We start from the raw sequence: 10166 nt of genomic DNA, 5'->3' as shown, positions 1-10166 counted from the left end.
CCGCGGTGACGTAGCATCGCGTGATTGGGTGCCGCGCCGCCCGAGTGCCGGCGGGCTCCGAAATCTCGGGCGCCCAATCCAAAGTCTCGCGAGAGGCGCGGGGCACGCTGGGAGAGACGGAGTGTTGGGGGGGGGGGGGAAGGGGGACAGGGGTGTTGCCAGGGCAACGGCGGCGCGTGGGGCCGGGCTGCGGGATTCTGGGGAGGGGGGGGGGGGGGGGGGAATATTAGGGTATGTGTGGGGTTATGGGGGCGCGTGTGGGGCTGGAGGCTGTGTTAGGGCCAAGGGACACGTGTGAGGACAAACTGGGGACATCGGGACCCCTATCCAACGGGGTGAGGGGATTTGTGGGGCTGTGGTGGGGTGTGGGGGGATATTGGGGTCTGCGGGGAGGAGCGGGTGGCCGTGGGTCATGGGGGCAGCTGTGGGGCCTGGGGGACGGCCGTGGGGCTGCCATAGGGTGTGGGGATGTGTGGGGCTGCGGGGTGCTTTGGAAGGGGGGGAGGGGGAAGTAACGATTGCTATAGGACTGCAGTGGGGCCAGGCCCTATAGGTGCCTACGGGGCGGGGGGGGGGGGGGGGGGCAGTGAGACCCTACAACCCCCTCAGCGAGCATCTCTGCACCCCATTGCCAGGCCGGCCCCTGCCCCACAGCGATGCCAACCCGCCTCCTGCCCCCTGAACTCGTCCCCCCCCTCGACTTCTCCTTCTTCCCACTGCAATCCCTGCAGGGTGAGTATAGGGTGCCTTCCCCCCTCCCCCCACTCACCCCACATAGGGTGGGTTTGGGCTCTCACAGCCCTGCCCCACAGACCTGAGCCCCAAGGGCAGCCCTTCTCCCACCCTGGCCCTCCGCCTGCCCTACACCGGGCTGAGCAGCCTGGAGGGGCTGCACCTCACCCTGCAGCAGCTCCTGGCCGACCCCACACAGCTCCGTTGGCTCGACCTGTCCTTCAACTGCCTGACCACCATTGACCAGGTGAGCGGGACAGGGAGGAAGAGGGTGAAGCTCACAGCCCCGCAGTGGCGGCTGTAAGGCCAGATCCTCATTTTCCCCCCCCTACATCCACCCCTAAACCAGGTGCTGAGCACGCTGGGGGGGCTGCAGAGCCTCTACCTGCATGGCAACACCATCAGCTGCCTGAGGGAGGTGGACAAACTGGGGGCTCTGAGCCAGCTGCGCCGCCTGACGTTATATGGGAACCCTATGGAGGAGGAGGGGGGCTACAGGTAAGGGGGAGGGGGCTGCAGATGGAACCCCCTCCCACCACCATCTCGTCACTGGGCTGCTTTGCCCCACTGAGCTCCCCCCCCCCCCCCCCAGGCATTACGTGCTGGCCATGCTGCCCCAGCTCAGCACCCTGGATTTCAGTGCTGTGACCCCACAGGAGCGCAGGGAGGTGGCTGTGTGGGGAGGCACCCAGAGGCGGCCCCGACCCCACCGAGCTTCAGAATGAGAGGTGGGAGCAAAAGGGACATGGGGGGGGGGGCACCCAACTGCAGGGGCACCCCAGGCACCCAGGGGGCACCCCATGGCACCCAGCCCCAGGGTTCTGTCAGTTGGGGCACAGCCTTTGCGTCACCGCTGTGCCACCCGGGTTGGGCTGCTGGGGACAAGGCAGGAGGATGAGGAAGGGGGACAACGCGCTCAGCTCCATGCTATCACAGCCACTTCTGGGCTGGAGTTAACCCCAAAACTGAGGGCACGGCTTCCACAGCGTCTCCCACACACCCTGGAGGCAGCGGTGAGGGGTCAAGGGGGGGGTTGTTTTTTGGCAGCACCCCCCAGTCTTTGGGCAGGAGGAAGAGCAGCAGGCGCAGGAGGTGCCAGAAACCAACTGGGAGCACGGAGATGTTTGGGAGGGAGGCAGGGGAGAGCAAATCCCATACAAAACTTCCCCCCCCTAAAAAAAAAGAAGCCAACAGAGCAGGTAATGAATGAACCCACAGCCACGCGTCCCACTGCTGCCCAGTGACCCAGTGGAACGGAGAGGAGGCAGGGGCGGGCTGGATGCGTTTATCTGTGGTGGCAGAAGGAGAAGAATTCAACCAAAACCGAAAAGAAAATCATTGTAAACCAGGAGAGGGGGCAGAGGAAGCCGCTGGAAGGTTTCCTCCGGGAGCATCCAGCTCCTGCCTGCCCTCCCCAGGGTGGGGGGGGGACAACACCAGACCCCCAGCAATGAGGATGCAGCCCCCCCCCCTCCCTGCTGCCCCCCATGCAACACAGTGGGGGAAAAAGCCACAGGGGGCAGCGCTGGGGGGGGAGAGGATTAGTGAGACGGCCATCATCTTGTGGGCGATAGGAAACGGGGCGTATGTACAAGTTCTGTGCTGTGGGGATGGGGGGGAAATAAAGACCCCAAAAAAAAGAGGAGGAAAACAAAACGAAGCCAACGAAACGAAACCCCGAGGTGGCGGGGCTCAGGGGATGCCAAACTGTACAACCAGTTCTTCTTTCGCGTCCACGCGGATCTGTGAGAGAGCGCTGAAGGCGTAGGCAGCTATCCGGGATACCTGGGGGGGGGAAAGCAGAGAGGGGGGGGGGGGGTCAGCAGCCTCGGGTGGCTGAGATGGGGGAGGGCTGCTTCTCCTCCTCACCTGCTGCAGGTCTGCAAAAGGGACCGGCTCGCTGGCCAGCACCTGGTGTGGTTGGTTGGTGAGGGACGGCAGCAGCGGGAGCTTCTTCCAGTGCGTCAGGCTGTTGCTCAGCATGGCCAGGCGAGTGCTGGGGGTGAGAAGAAGGCGAAGCGTTGTCACGAGTCCCAGCGGCTCAGCAGAGAAGCACCCAGGCCTCCCAAAACGCTCTGCAGACCCACCTGTACTGCCGGGCTCTGTCCATGTACTCGTGCTGCTCCATCCCCTGCGAATCCGCCGCCGACACGTCGATGATGTTGCTGCGGAGACACGAGGGCCGCGCTGCCTATGGGGGGACGTTTCTTCCCCCAACGAGCAGCAGTGCATCAGCACGGGGAGCAGCACAGCCCCGGCCCGTGGCTGAGGATCACGGAGGCGTTTTCCATCCGCGATTCTCTGTGTCAGACCTCGCAGGGTTGGAAAAGACCCCCGAAATCTCAGCCAGCCCAACTCACCCTCATTGAACCCTCAGCGCCGCATCCCAGCAGCTCCTGAACGCCCCCCAAGGGACGGCGGCTCCGCACCACAAAGAAACCCTGCCCCATCCCCACCGCCAGCCCCTGCCCCACCGTCACCGCCAGCCCCTGCCCCACCATCACCACCAGCCCCTGCCCCACCCCCACCGCCAGCCCCTGCCCCACCGTCCCCACCGCCAGCCCCTGCTCCACCATCACCACCGCCAGCCCCTGCCCCATCCCCACCGCCTCCAGCCCCTGCCCCACTGTCACCTCCAGCCCTGCCCCACTGTCACCTCCAGCCCTGCCCCACTGTCACCTCCAGCCCTGCCCCACCGTCCCCACCTCCAGGCCCTGCCCCATCCCCACCGCCAGCCCCTGCCCCACCATCCCCACCGCCAGCCCCTGCCCCACCATCCCCACCTCCAGCCCCTGCCCCACCGTCACCTCCAGCCCCTACCCCATCTCCAACCCGAAGCCGTTTCCTCGCATCCCCCCCCAACTCATCCCTGACTTCAAAAGAAGCCAACGCCTCTTCCATCCTCCTTCCAGAGGACGCACTGAGAGCAACGCAGCCCTCTTCCCAACAGCCCCGCTTCCATTCCCCCTGTCTGGTTTTCCCCACCCTTCACTGCTCCCTTGTACATCCCAGCACCTCTCGCAGAGACCAGGCAGCTCGAGGGCTTACATGGCCGTCTTGGCGAGGATGGAGGACAGCATGGCCTGCTCGTCGGTGCGGGCTGAGGGCAGGCTGTGACAGCTCTGCTCCGCTCCATTCAGTGCCTTGTTGGGAGGGCTGGCTGCCGGCTCCAGCAGCCGCTTTGTCTCTTCTTCCTAAGAGAAACAGTGGGAGAATTGTGAGGAGGAGGACAGAAGGAACCGGCTCTGCTTCCCCGCTTCCTTCCCAGATCCCCCAGGAGGGGGGGCAGTAAACGCAGCAGCCCTCTGCCCACCCCTGCTTACCCTTACAGCCCCCGTGAGGACGTTCCTCGGGGTCCTCAGACCCTTCCCCACCTCCACAGCCCCCCCCTTCTTCCACGCTGGGCGCCCTCCAACAGCTTGATGTCAATTCTCACCTTGTGGCACCCAAACCTGTGTGCAATGCTCCAGGTTCCCGCAGGCCCCGTTGTCCCCATATTCACCCCATAGTTCCACATTGACCCCTACTGACCCCCCCACAGTTCCACATTGACCTACAGACCCCCCCACAGATCCCATAGTTCCACAGTGACCCCTGCAGACCCCCTCACAGACCCCATAGTCCCACACTGACCCCTGCAGACCCCCCCCAAACCCCATAGTTCCACAATGACCCCTGCAGACCCCCTCACAGACCCCATAGTCCCACACTGACCCCTGCAGACCCCCTCCACAGGCCCCATAGTTCCACACTGACCCCTGCAGACCCCCCTACAGACCCCGTAGTCCCACACTAACCCCTGCAGACCCCACAGCCCCACATAGATCCCCCCAAAACACCCACACAGCCCCCCCCTCCCATGCCATAGGCCTCCACAGACCCACACAGGCCCTATAAGACCCACACAGCCCCCCCTACACCCCACATAGGCCTCCAAGGACCTCACAGCCCCACACAAGCCCCCCTATACCCTATGTAGGCCCCTACAGATCCATAAGGACTCCCCATAGGCCCCCACAGACCCCACAGTTCCACATGGGCCTCGTCATATACCCCCCACAGGCTCCTATAGTCCCACCGAGGCCACCCTACACCCCTCACAGTCCCACACACACACCTCTATGCACCCCATAGTCCCCCCTACACCACCTTACAGACCCCATAGTCCCACATAGGTTTACCCCACATGCCCCCACAGATCCCATAGCCCCACACAAGTCCCCCTATATCCCCATATAGGTCCCCCAGAACCATAGTACCACATAGGTTTCCCCATAGGCCCCCACAGACCCACACAGTCCCATATAGACCCCCTGCAGGCCCCCATAGTCCCATGAAGCCCCCCTATAGGTCCTCCTACACCCCCACATAAGCCCCCACAGACCCAGCAGTCCCACACAGCCCCCCCCCATAAGCTTCCATAGCCCCACAGTCCCACGCAAGCCCCCTTACACCGCCATGAAGGCCCCCACAGACCCTACAGTCCCACGAAGCCCCCCTCATAGGCCCCCTACAGACCCCCATACACTCCCACAGACCCTACAGTCCCATACAAGCCCCCCCATGTGCCCCCACAGACCCCATAGTCCCACACAGCCCTCTCCATGTGCCCCCACAGACCCACACAGCCCCCCCATATGCCCCCACAGACCCCACAGTCCCGCACAAGTCTCCCTATGCCCCCCTACACCCCCACAGACCCACTCAGCCCCCTCCCATAGACTCCAACAGACCCAGCAAGCCCCCACAGACCCACATAGGCCTACACAGTCCCACACAGGCCCCCCCATAGGCCCCCTGCACCCCCACACAAGCCCCCACAGACCCAGCAGTCCGACACAGGCCCCCAAATTGGCTTCCACAGGCCCCACAGTCCCACACAAGCCCCCCTACACCACCACACAGACCCCCCCCCACAGGCCCCAACAGACCCCACAGTCCCACACAGGCACCCCATAGCCCTATACAGATCCCATAATCCCACACAGGTGCCCCCCACAGGCCCCACAGAGCCTCGACTGACCCACAGAAGCCCCCACACAGGCCCCCCCCAGAGGGCCTCACAAACCCCACCTGGTCAGAGGCCTCAGCCTCGGAGCTGTAGCAGCAGCCCATGACGCGCCGCCGCCGCTACGGGGTCCGGCAGGGGCCGCACCGCCCCTGTCACGTGAAGGAGGAGCGACGACCACACCCCTCTCACCGCCACTTCCTCTTCCGGTCTCCTCCCCTCGTCACGTGGCGGGGGCGAGCCAATAGGAACAGAACACCGCCCTCAGCCTCTTCCTCTCCGCCGAGCCGTCACGTGAGGGCGAACCAATCAGCGAGCAGCTCGCGGCTCCGCCTTCCGGTTGGCTTGCGCGAACAGGGCGCATGCGTACGAGTGCCCAGCGCTCTCTACCCGGGTGCTGGGTGCCGTCCCCGGCTATGGGCTCACGGAGCGCCTCTTGGGAACCGCGATCCGCGTTGGGAAGGGACGCGGGGCTGGCTGGTTGTAGAGAAAACCGTGGGGAAGGCAGGATGACTGCGTGGGAAGGGATGCACGCGTGGAGGGAGGGGTTGGCACAGCCAGAAAGGGGCTGAGCGGGTCTAGGAGGGAATAAAAGCACGTGGAACGCGTTGTTCGTTGGGCTGCCAGCGCTTCGTACCAGAATCCCCTCCCGTTCCATCTCTATTCCAGGCCCATCCCATCCCCACCCTTATCTCTGCCTCACCTCCACCTGCATCCCATCCCACCCCAGTCCTTATCTGTACCCCATCCCCATCTCTACACCATCTCATCCAAATCTCTTCTCCGTCCCCATCCATACCCCATCCCATCCATCTCATCCCATCCATCCCATCCGTCTCTACCCTGCCTCTACTCCATCTCCACCCCACCCAAATCCCTGCTCCATCCCTACCCCATCCTCATCTCTACCCCATCTCTACTCCATCTCCATCCTTACCTCTACCCCATCCCCATCTCTACACCATCTCTATTCCATCCCAATCCTTCTCTCTACCCCATCCCCATCTCTACTCCATCCCATCCAAATCTTTACCCCATCTCCATCCCAATCCTTATCTCTACTCCATCCCCATCCCTACTCCATCTCCATCCCTATTCCGCCCCACCTCTACTCCATCTCCACCCATCCCCATCTCTACACCATCTCTATTCCATCCCAATCCTTATCTCTACTCCATCCCCATCTCTACTCCATCTCCGTCCCATCCAAATCCCTGCTCCATCCCCACCCCACCTCATTCCCATCCTTATCTCTATCCCATTTCTACTCCATCGCCATCTCCATTCCATCTCCATCCCATCCAAATCCCTGCTCCATCCCTATTCCACCCTATCTCTATTCCATTCCCATCCCCATTCTCATCTCTTCCCCATTCCCATTTCTACACCATCTCTATTCCATCCCAGTCTTTATCTCTACTCCATCCTTATCTCTATCCCACCCCCATCTCTACTCCATCTCTACTCCATCCCATTCGAATTCCTGCTCCATCCCCATGCCCATTCTTATCTCTACCCCATTTCTACTCCATCCCCATCCCATCTGAATCCCTCCCCCATCCACAGAATCACAGAATGGCCAGGGTTGGAAGGCACCTCGAGGGTCATGAATCCCCATCCCAGTCCCTACCTCATCTCTACTCCATCCCCATCCCATCCTCATCCTTATCTCTACTCCATCCCCATCCCATCCCCATCCTTATCTCTACTCCATCCCCATCCCATCCCATCCCCATCCTTATCTCTACTCCATCCCCATCCCATCCCATCCCCATCCTTATCTCTACTCCATCCCCATCCCATCCAACTCCCCACCCCACCCCCACCCCGTAACACATCCCCATTCAGCCCAGTAACCGGAGCCGGCTCAGGCTGTGCCTGAGGTGTCACCATCAATAATTGAGCACAGAGCAGAGCCCGGCTGGGGACCTGGGGACACACTGAACACAACCAGAGGTGGGAACCACACCAGCAGCCCGAGACCCTCCTACGACTCCCAAAGTTTGGGGTGAGAGGAGGCAGGGCGCGCGGCGCAGGATTCGGTGTCGTGGTTGTCGGGCGCAGGAGCCAGCAGGGCTGGCCATGGTGTCTCCAGCCATCGCTCTGGCCTTCCTCCCCTTCCTCATCACCCTGCTGATCCGTTACCGGCACTACCTGGTGCTGCTGTACCGCGCCGTGCTGCTGGCCTGGCTGCAGGACCGCCTCACCGGGGTGCCCCGCGAGCAGCGTGCCTTCCAGTACGTGCTGACCCACGCCATCCCCGGGGACCCCCGGCACATCCTGCACACCTTCGATCAGTGGAGCTACCACTGCGAGCACCTCGGCTGCGTGGGACCCCTCAAAGGTGAGCGTGGCTGCTTGAGGCTCCCGGCAGGGCTGGTGGTGTGGCTGTGGCACTACCAGCCTGGTGATGGCATCGGTAGCAGGGCTACTTCAGCAGTGGCACGGCCATGGAACGGCCACAGCACCATGGGTACAGCTGGGCCAACACTAGCACAGCCACGGCACTCTTGGCACGGCCAGGGCACTTTTGGCAGAGCCAGGGTAACATTGGTATGGCCAGGGCACTTTTGGCAGAGCCACAGCAATGTTGGTACAGCTGCAGCATCTCTGGCACAGCCATGGAACCCTGGCTATGGCCAAGGCACTTTTGGCAGACCTGCGGCACCACTGGCGTGGCCAGGGCACTTTTGGCACAGCCACAGCACCATTGGAGCGGCTGGGGTGCTTTTGGCACAGCCATGGCACCCTTGGTATGGCCAGACGCTTTCGGCAGAGCCACAGCAATGTTGGTACGGCTGCAGCATCTCTGGCACAGCCATGGCACCCTCGGCATGCACGTGGCACTCCTGGCAAGACGATGGCCCCATTGGCACAGCCACAACACTGATGGCACAGCCACGGCATTCCTTGCCCTGCAGCAACACCGCTGCCAAAGCCACGGCACTCCTGGTATGGCCAGGGCACTTTTGGCACAGCTGTGGCACCACTGGCGTGGTCAAGGCACTTTTGGCACAGCCATGGCACCCTTGCTACGGCCAAGGCACTTTTGGCACAGCTGTGGCACCACTGATATGGCGAGGACACTTTTGTCAGAGCCATGGTTGCACATGGGAATGGCTGCAGCATCTCTGGCACAGCCATGGCACCCTTGGTATGGCCAAGGCACTTTTGGCAGAGCCATGGTTCCACATAGGTATGGCTGTAGCATCTCTGGCACAGCCATGGCACCCTTGGTATGGCCAAGGCACTTTTGGCACAGCTGTAGCACCACTGAAATGGCGAGGACACTTTTGTCAGAGCCATGGTTGCACATGGGTATGGCTGTAGCATCTTTGGCACAGCCACGACACCCTTGGCCTGCACACGGCAAGCCAAAGGCCCCGTAGGCACAGCCACAAGACCGACGGCACAGCCACAGCAGGGTGGCACACAAGGGCTGTAGGGACCCCCCCCAGCCCAGCAGGGCGCTGAGGAAGCTCCACCTCGGCAGGGAAGATCGTGGAGAAGCTGCTGTGTGAGCGGGCGCCGCGCACCGTGCTGGAGTTGGGCACCTACTGCGGTTACGGCACCGTGCTGATGGCCGCGGCGCTGCCGCCGGGCGCCCGGCTCTACACGGTGGAACCAAACCCCCACCACGCCTCCGTGGCCGAGAAGGTGATCCGGCTGGCAGGCTTCGACGAGCAGACGGTGAGCGGCCGGCCGGCGGCGGGGTGCCAAGGCAGGGCAGGGGAGCTGAGGGTGTTTCTACGCAGGTAGAGCTGATCGTGGGCCGTTCCGAGGAGGTGATCCCGAGGCTGAGGGAGCAGCACAGCCTGCAGAGCATCGATTTCGTCTTCATGGATCACTGGAAGCGTTGCTACCTGAGGGATCTGCAGCTGTTGGAGGAGCACGGGTTGCTGGCCGATAGGGCAACGGTGCTGGCTGATAACGTGGTCTTTCCAGGAGCCCCACACTTCCTGCAGTACGCCAAGACGTGCGGGAAGTATCGCTGCAGGGTGCACCGTGCCAGCCTGGAGTACTGCCGTGCCATCCCCGATGGCGTTGCTGAGCTCTGCTACACCGGGGCCCGCTGAGCTGGAGCTGCCTGCTGGAAATCACAGCCTCCCGTTTGCTGTGCTGACGCTCAGCCATAAACGTTGACCCCAAAAGAAAAGTGCTGTGTTTTGTGGCGTTGGGGGGGGGATTTAGAGAGAGAGCAGTGAGGTGCTGGAACAGCTGCCCAGAGAGGCTGTGATGCCCCGTCCATCCCTGGAGGTGTTCAAGGCCAGGTTGGATGGGGCCCTGGGCAGCCTGGGCTGCTGTGAAATGGGGAGGTTGGCGGCCCTGCCTGCAGCAGGAGCTTCGTGATCCTTGAGGTCCCTTCCAACCCTGGCCATTCAGTGTGGGCTGCAGTCAGAGCTCGGTGAGCTGCGCTCAAAGCCTT

The 10166-nt window shown here is 62.6% G+C and overlaps 3 protein-coding genes across 4 annotated transcripts; 2 read left to right on the top strand and 1 right to left on the bottom strand.

Moving 5' to 3' along the window:
- The first annotated feature begins 219 nt into the window (after positions 1-219).
- Positions 220-2067, top strand: LRRC51 (leucine rich repeat containing 51). Of its 2 annotated transcripts, XM_052671384.1 has the most exons (6): positions 220-335; positions 636-732; positions 813-979; positions 1082-1230; positions 1325-1460; positions 1951-2067. In XM_052671384.1, the coding sequence occupies exons 1-5, from the start codon at positions 234-236 to the stop codon at positions 1455-1457; spliced, it is 648 nt and encodes a 215-aa protein (XP_052527344.1). In that variant the 5' UTR covers positions 220-233; the 3' UTR covers positions 1458-1460; positions 1951-2067. The 2 variants fall into 2 exon arrangements, with proteins under 2 accessions (XP_052527344.1, XP_052527345.1); XM_052671385.1 differs by lacking the exon at positions 220-335 and having other exon boundaries at positions 596-732.
- On the bottom strand, positions 2003-5945 carry LAMTOR1 (late endosomal/lysosomal adaptor, MAPK and MTOR activator 1). The gene is made up of 5 exons (XM_052671386.1): positions 5806-5945; positions 3781-3926; positions 2820-2897; positions 2602-2728; positions 2003-2517 (listed from the first exon to the last, which is right to left on the bottom strand). Exons 1-5 carry the CDS (start codon positions 5845-5847, stop codon positions 2425-2427), a joined length of 486 nt encoding a protein of 161 aa, XP_052527346.1. The 5' UTR covers positions 5848-5945; the 3' UTR covers positions 2003-2424.
- Positions 5946-6066: 121 nt separating this feature from the next.
- Positions 6067-9838, top strand: LOC128074981 (transmembrane O-methyltransferase homolog). Its single transcript, XM_052671389.1, is given in 3 exon segments — positions 6067-8084; positions 9234-9467; positions 9470-9838. Coding segments are annotated over 3 exon segments (843 nt in total). The 5' UTR covers positions 6067-7822; the 3' UTR covers positions 9817-9838.
- The last annotated feature ends 328 nt before the right edge of the window (positions 9839-10166 follow it).

Source organism: Tympanuchus pallidicinctus, unplaced genomic scaffold, assembly GCF_026119805.1.
Source record: "Tympanuchus pallidicinctus isolate F22 unplaced genomic scaffold, pur_lepc_1.0 scaffold11, whole genome shotgun sequence".
Lineage (NCBI taxonomy): Eukaryota > Metazoa > Chordata > Aves > Galliformes > Phasianidae > Tympanuchus > Tympanuchus pallidicinctus.
This window is presented reverse-complemented; position numbering and strand designations above follow the sequence as displayed.

Bases quoted from the DNA above. Each gene is read 5' to 3' on its own strand.
- LRRC51 (XM_052671384.1), top strand. From the start codon at position 234: ATGTGTGGGGTTATGGGGGCGCGTGTGGGGCTGGAGGCTGTGTTAGGG. The intron at 733-812 runs GTGAGTATAGGG...CCTGCCCCACAG, and splicing joins CCCACTGCAATCCCTGCAGG to ACCTGAGCCCCAAGGGCAGC. The intron at 1,231-1,324 runs GTAAGGGGGAGG...CCCCCCCCCCAG, and splicing joins GAGGAGGAGGGGGGCTACAG to GCATTACGTGCTGGCCATGC.
- LAMTOR1 (XM_052671386.1), bottom strand. From the start codon at position 5,847: ATGGGCTGCTGCTACAGCTCCGAGGCTGAGGCCTCTGACCAG. The intron at 2,898-3,780 runs GTAAGCCCTCGA...GTGTCTCCGCAG, and splicing joins ATCCTCGCCAAGACGGCCAT to CAACATCATCGACGTGTCGG. The intron at 2,729-2,819 runs GTGGGTCTGCAG...TCTCACCCCCAG, and splicing joins GACAGAGCCCGGCAGTACAG to CACTCGCCTGGCCATGCTGA.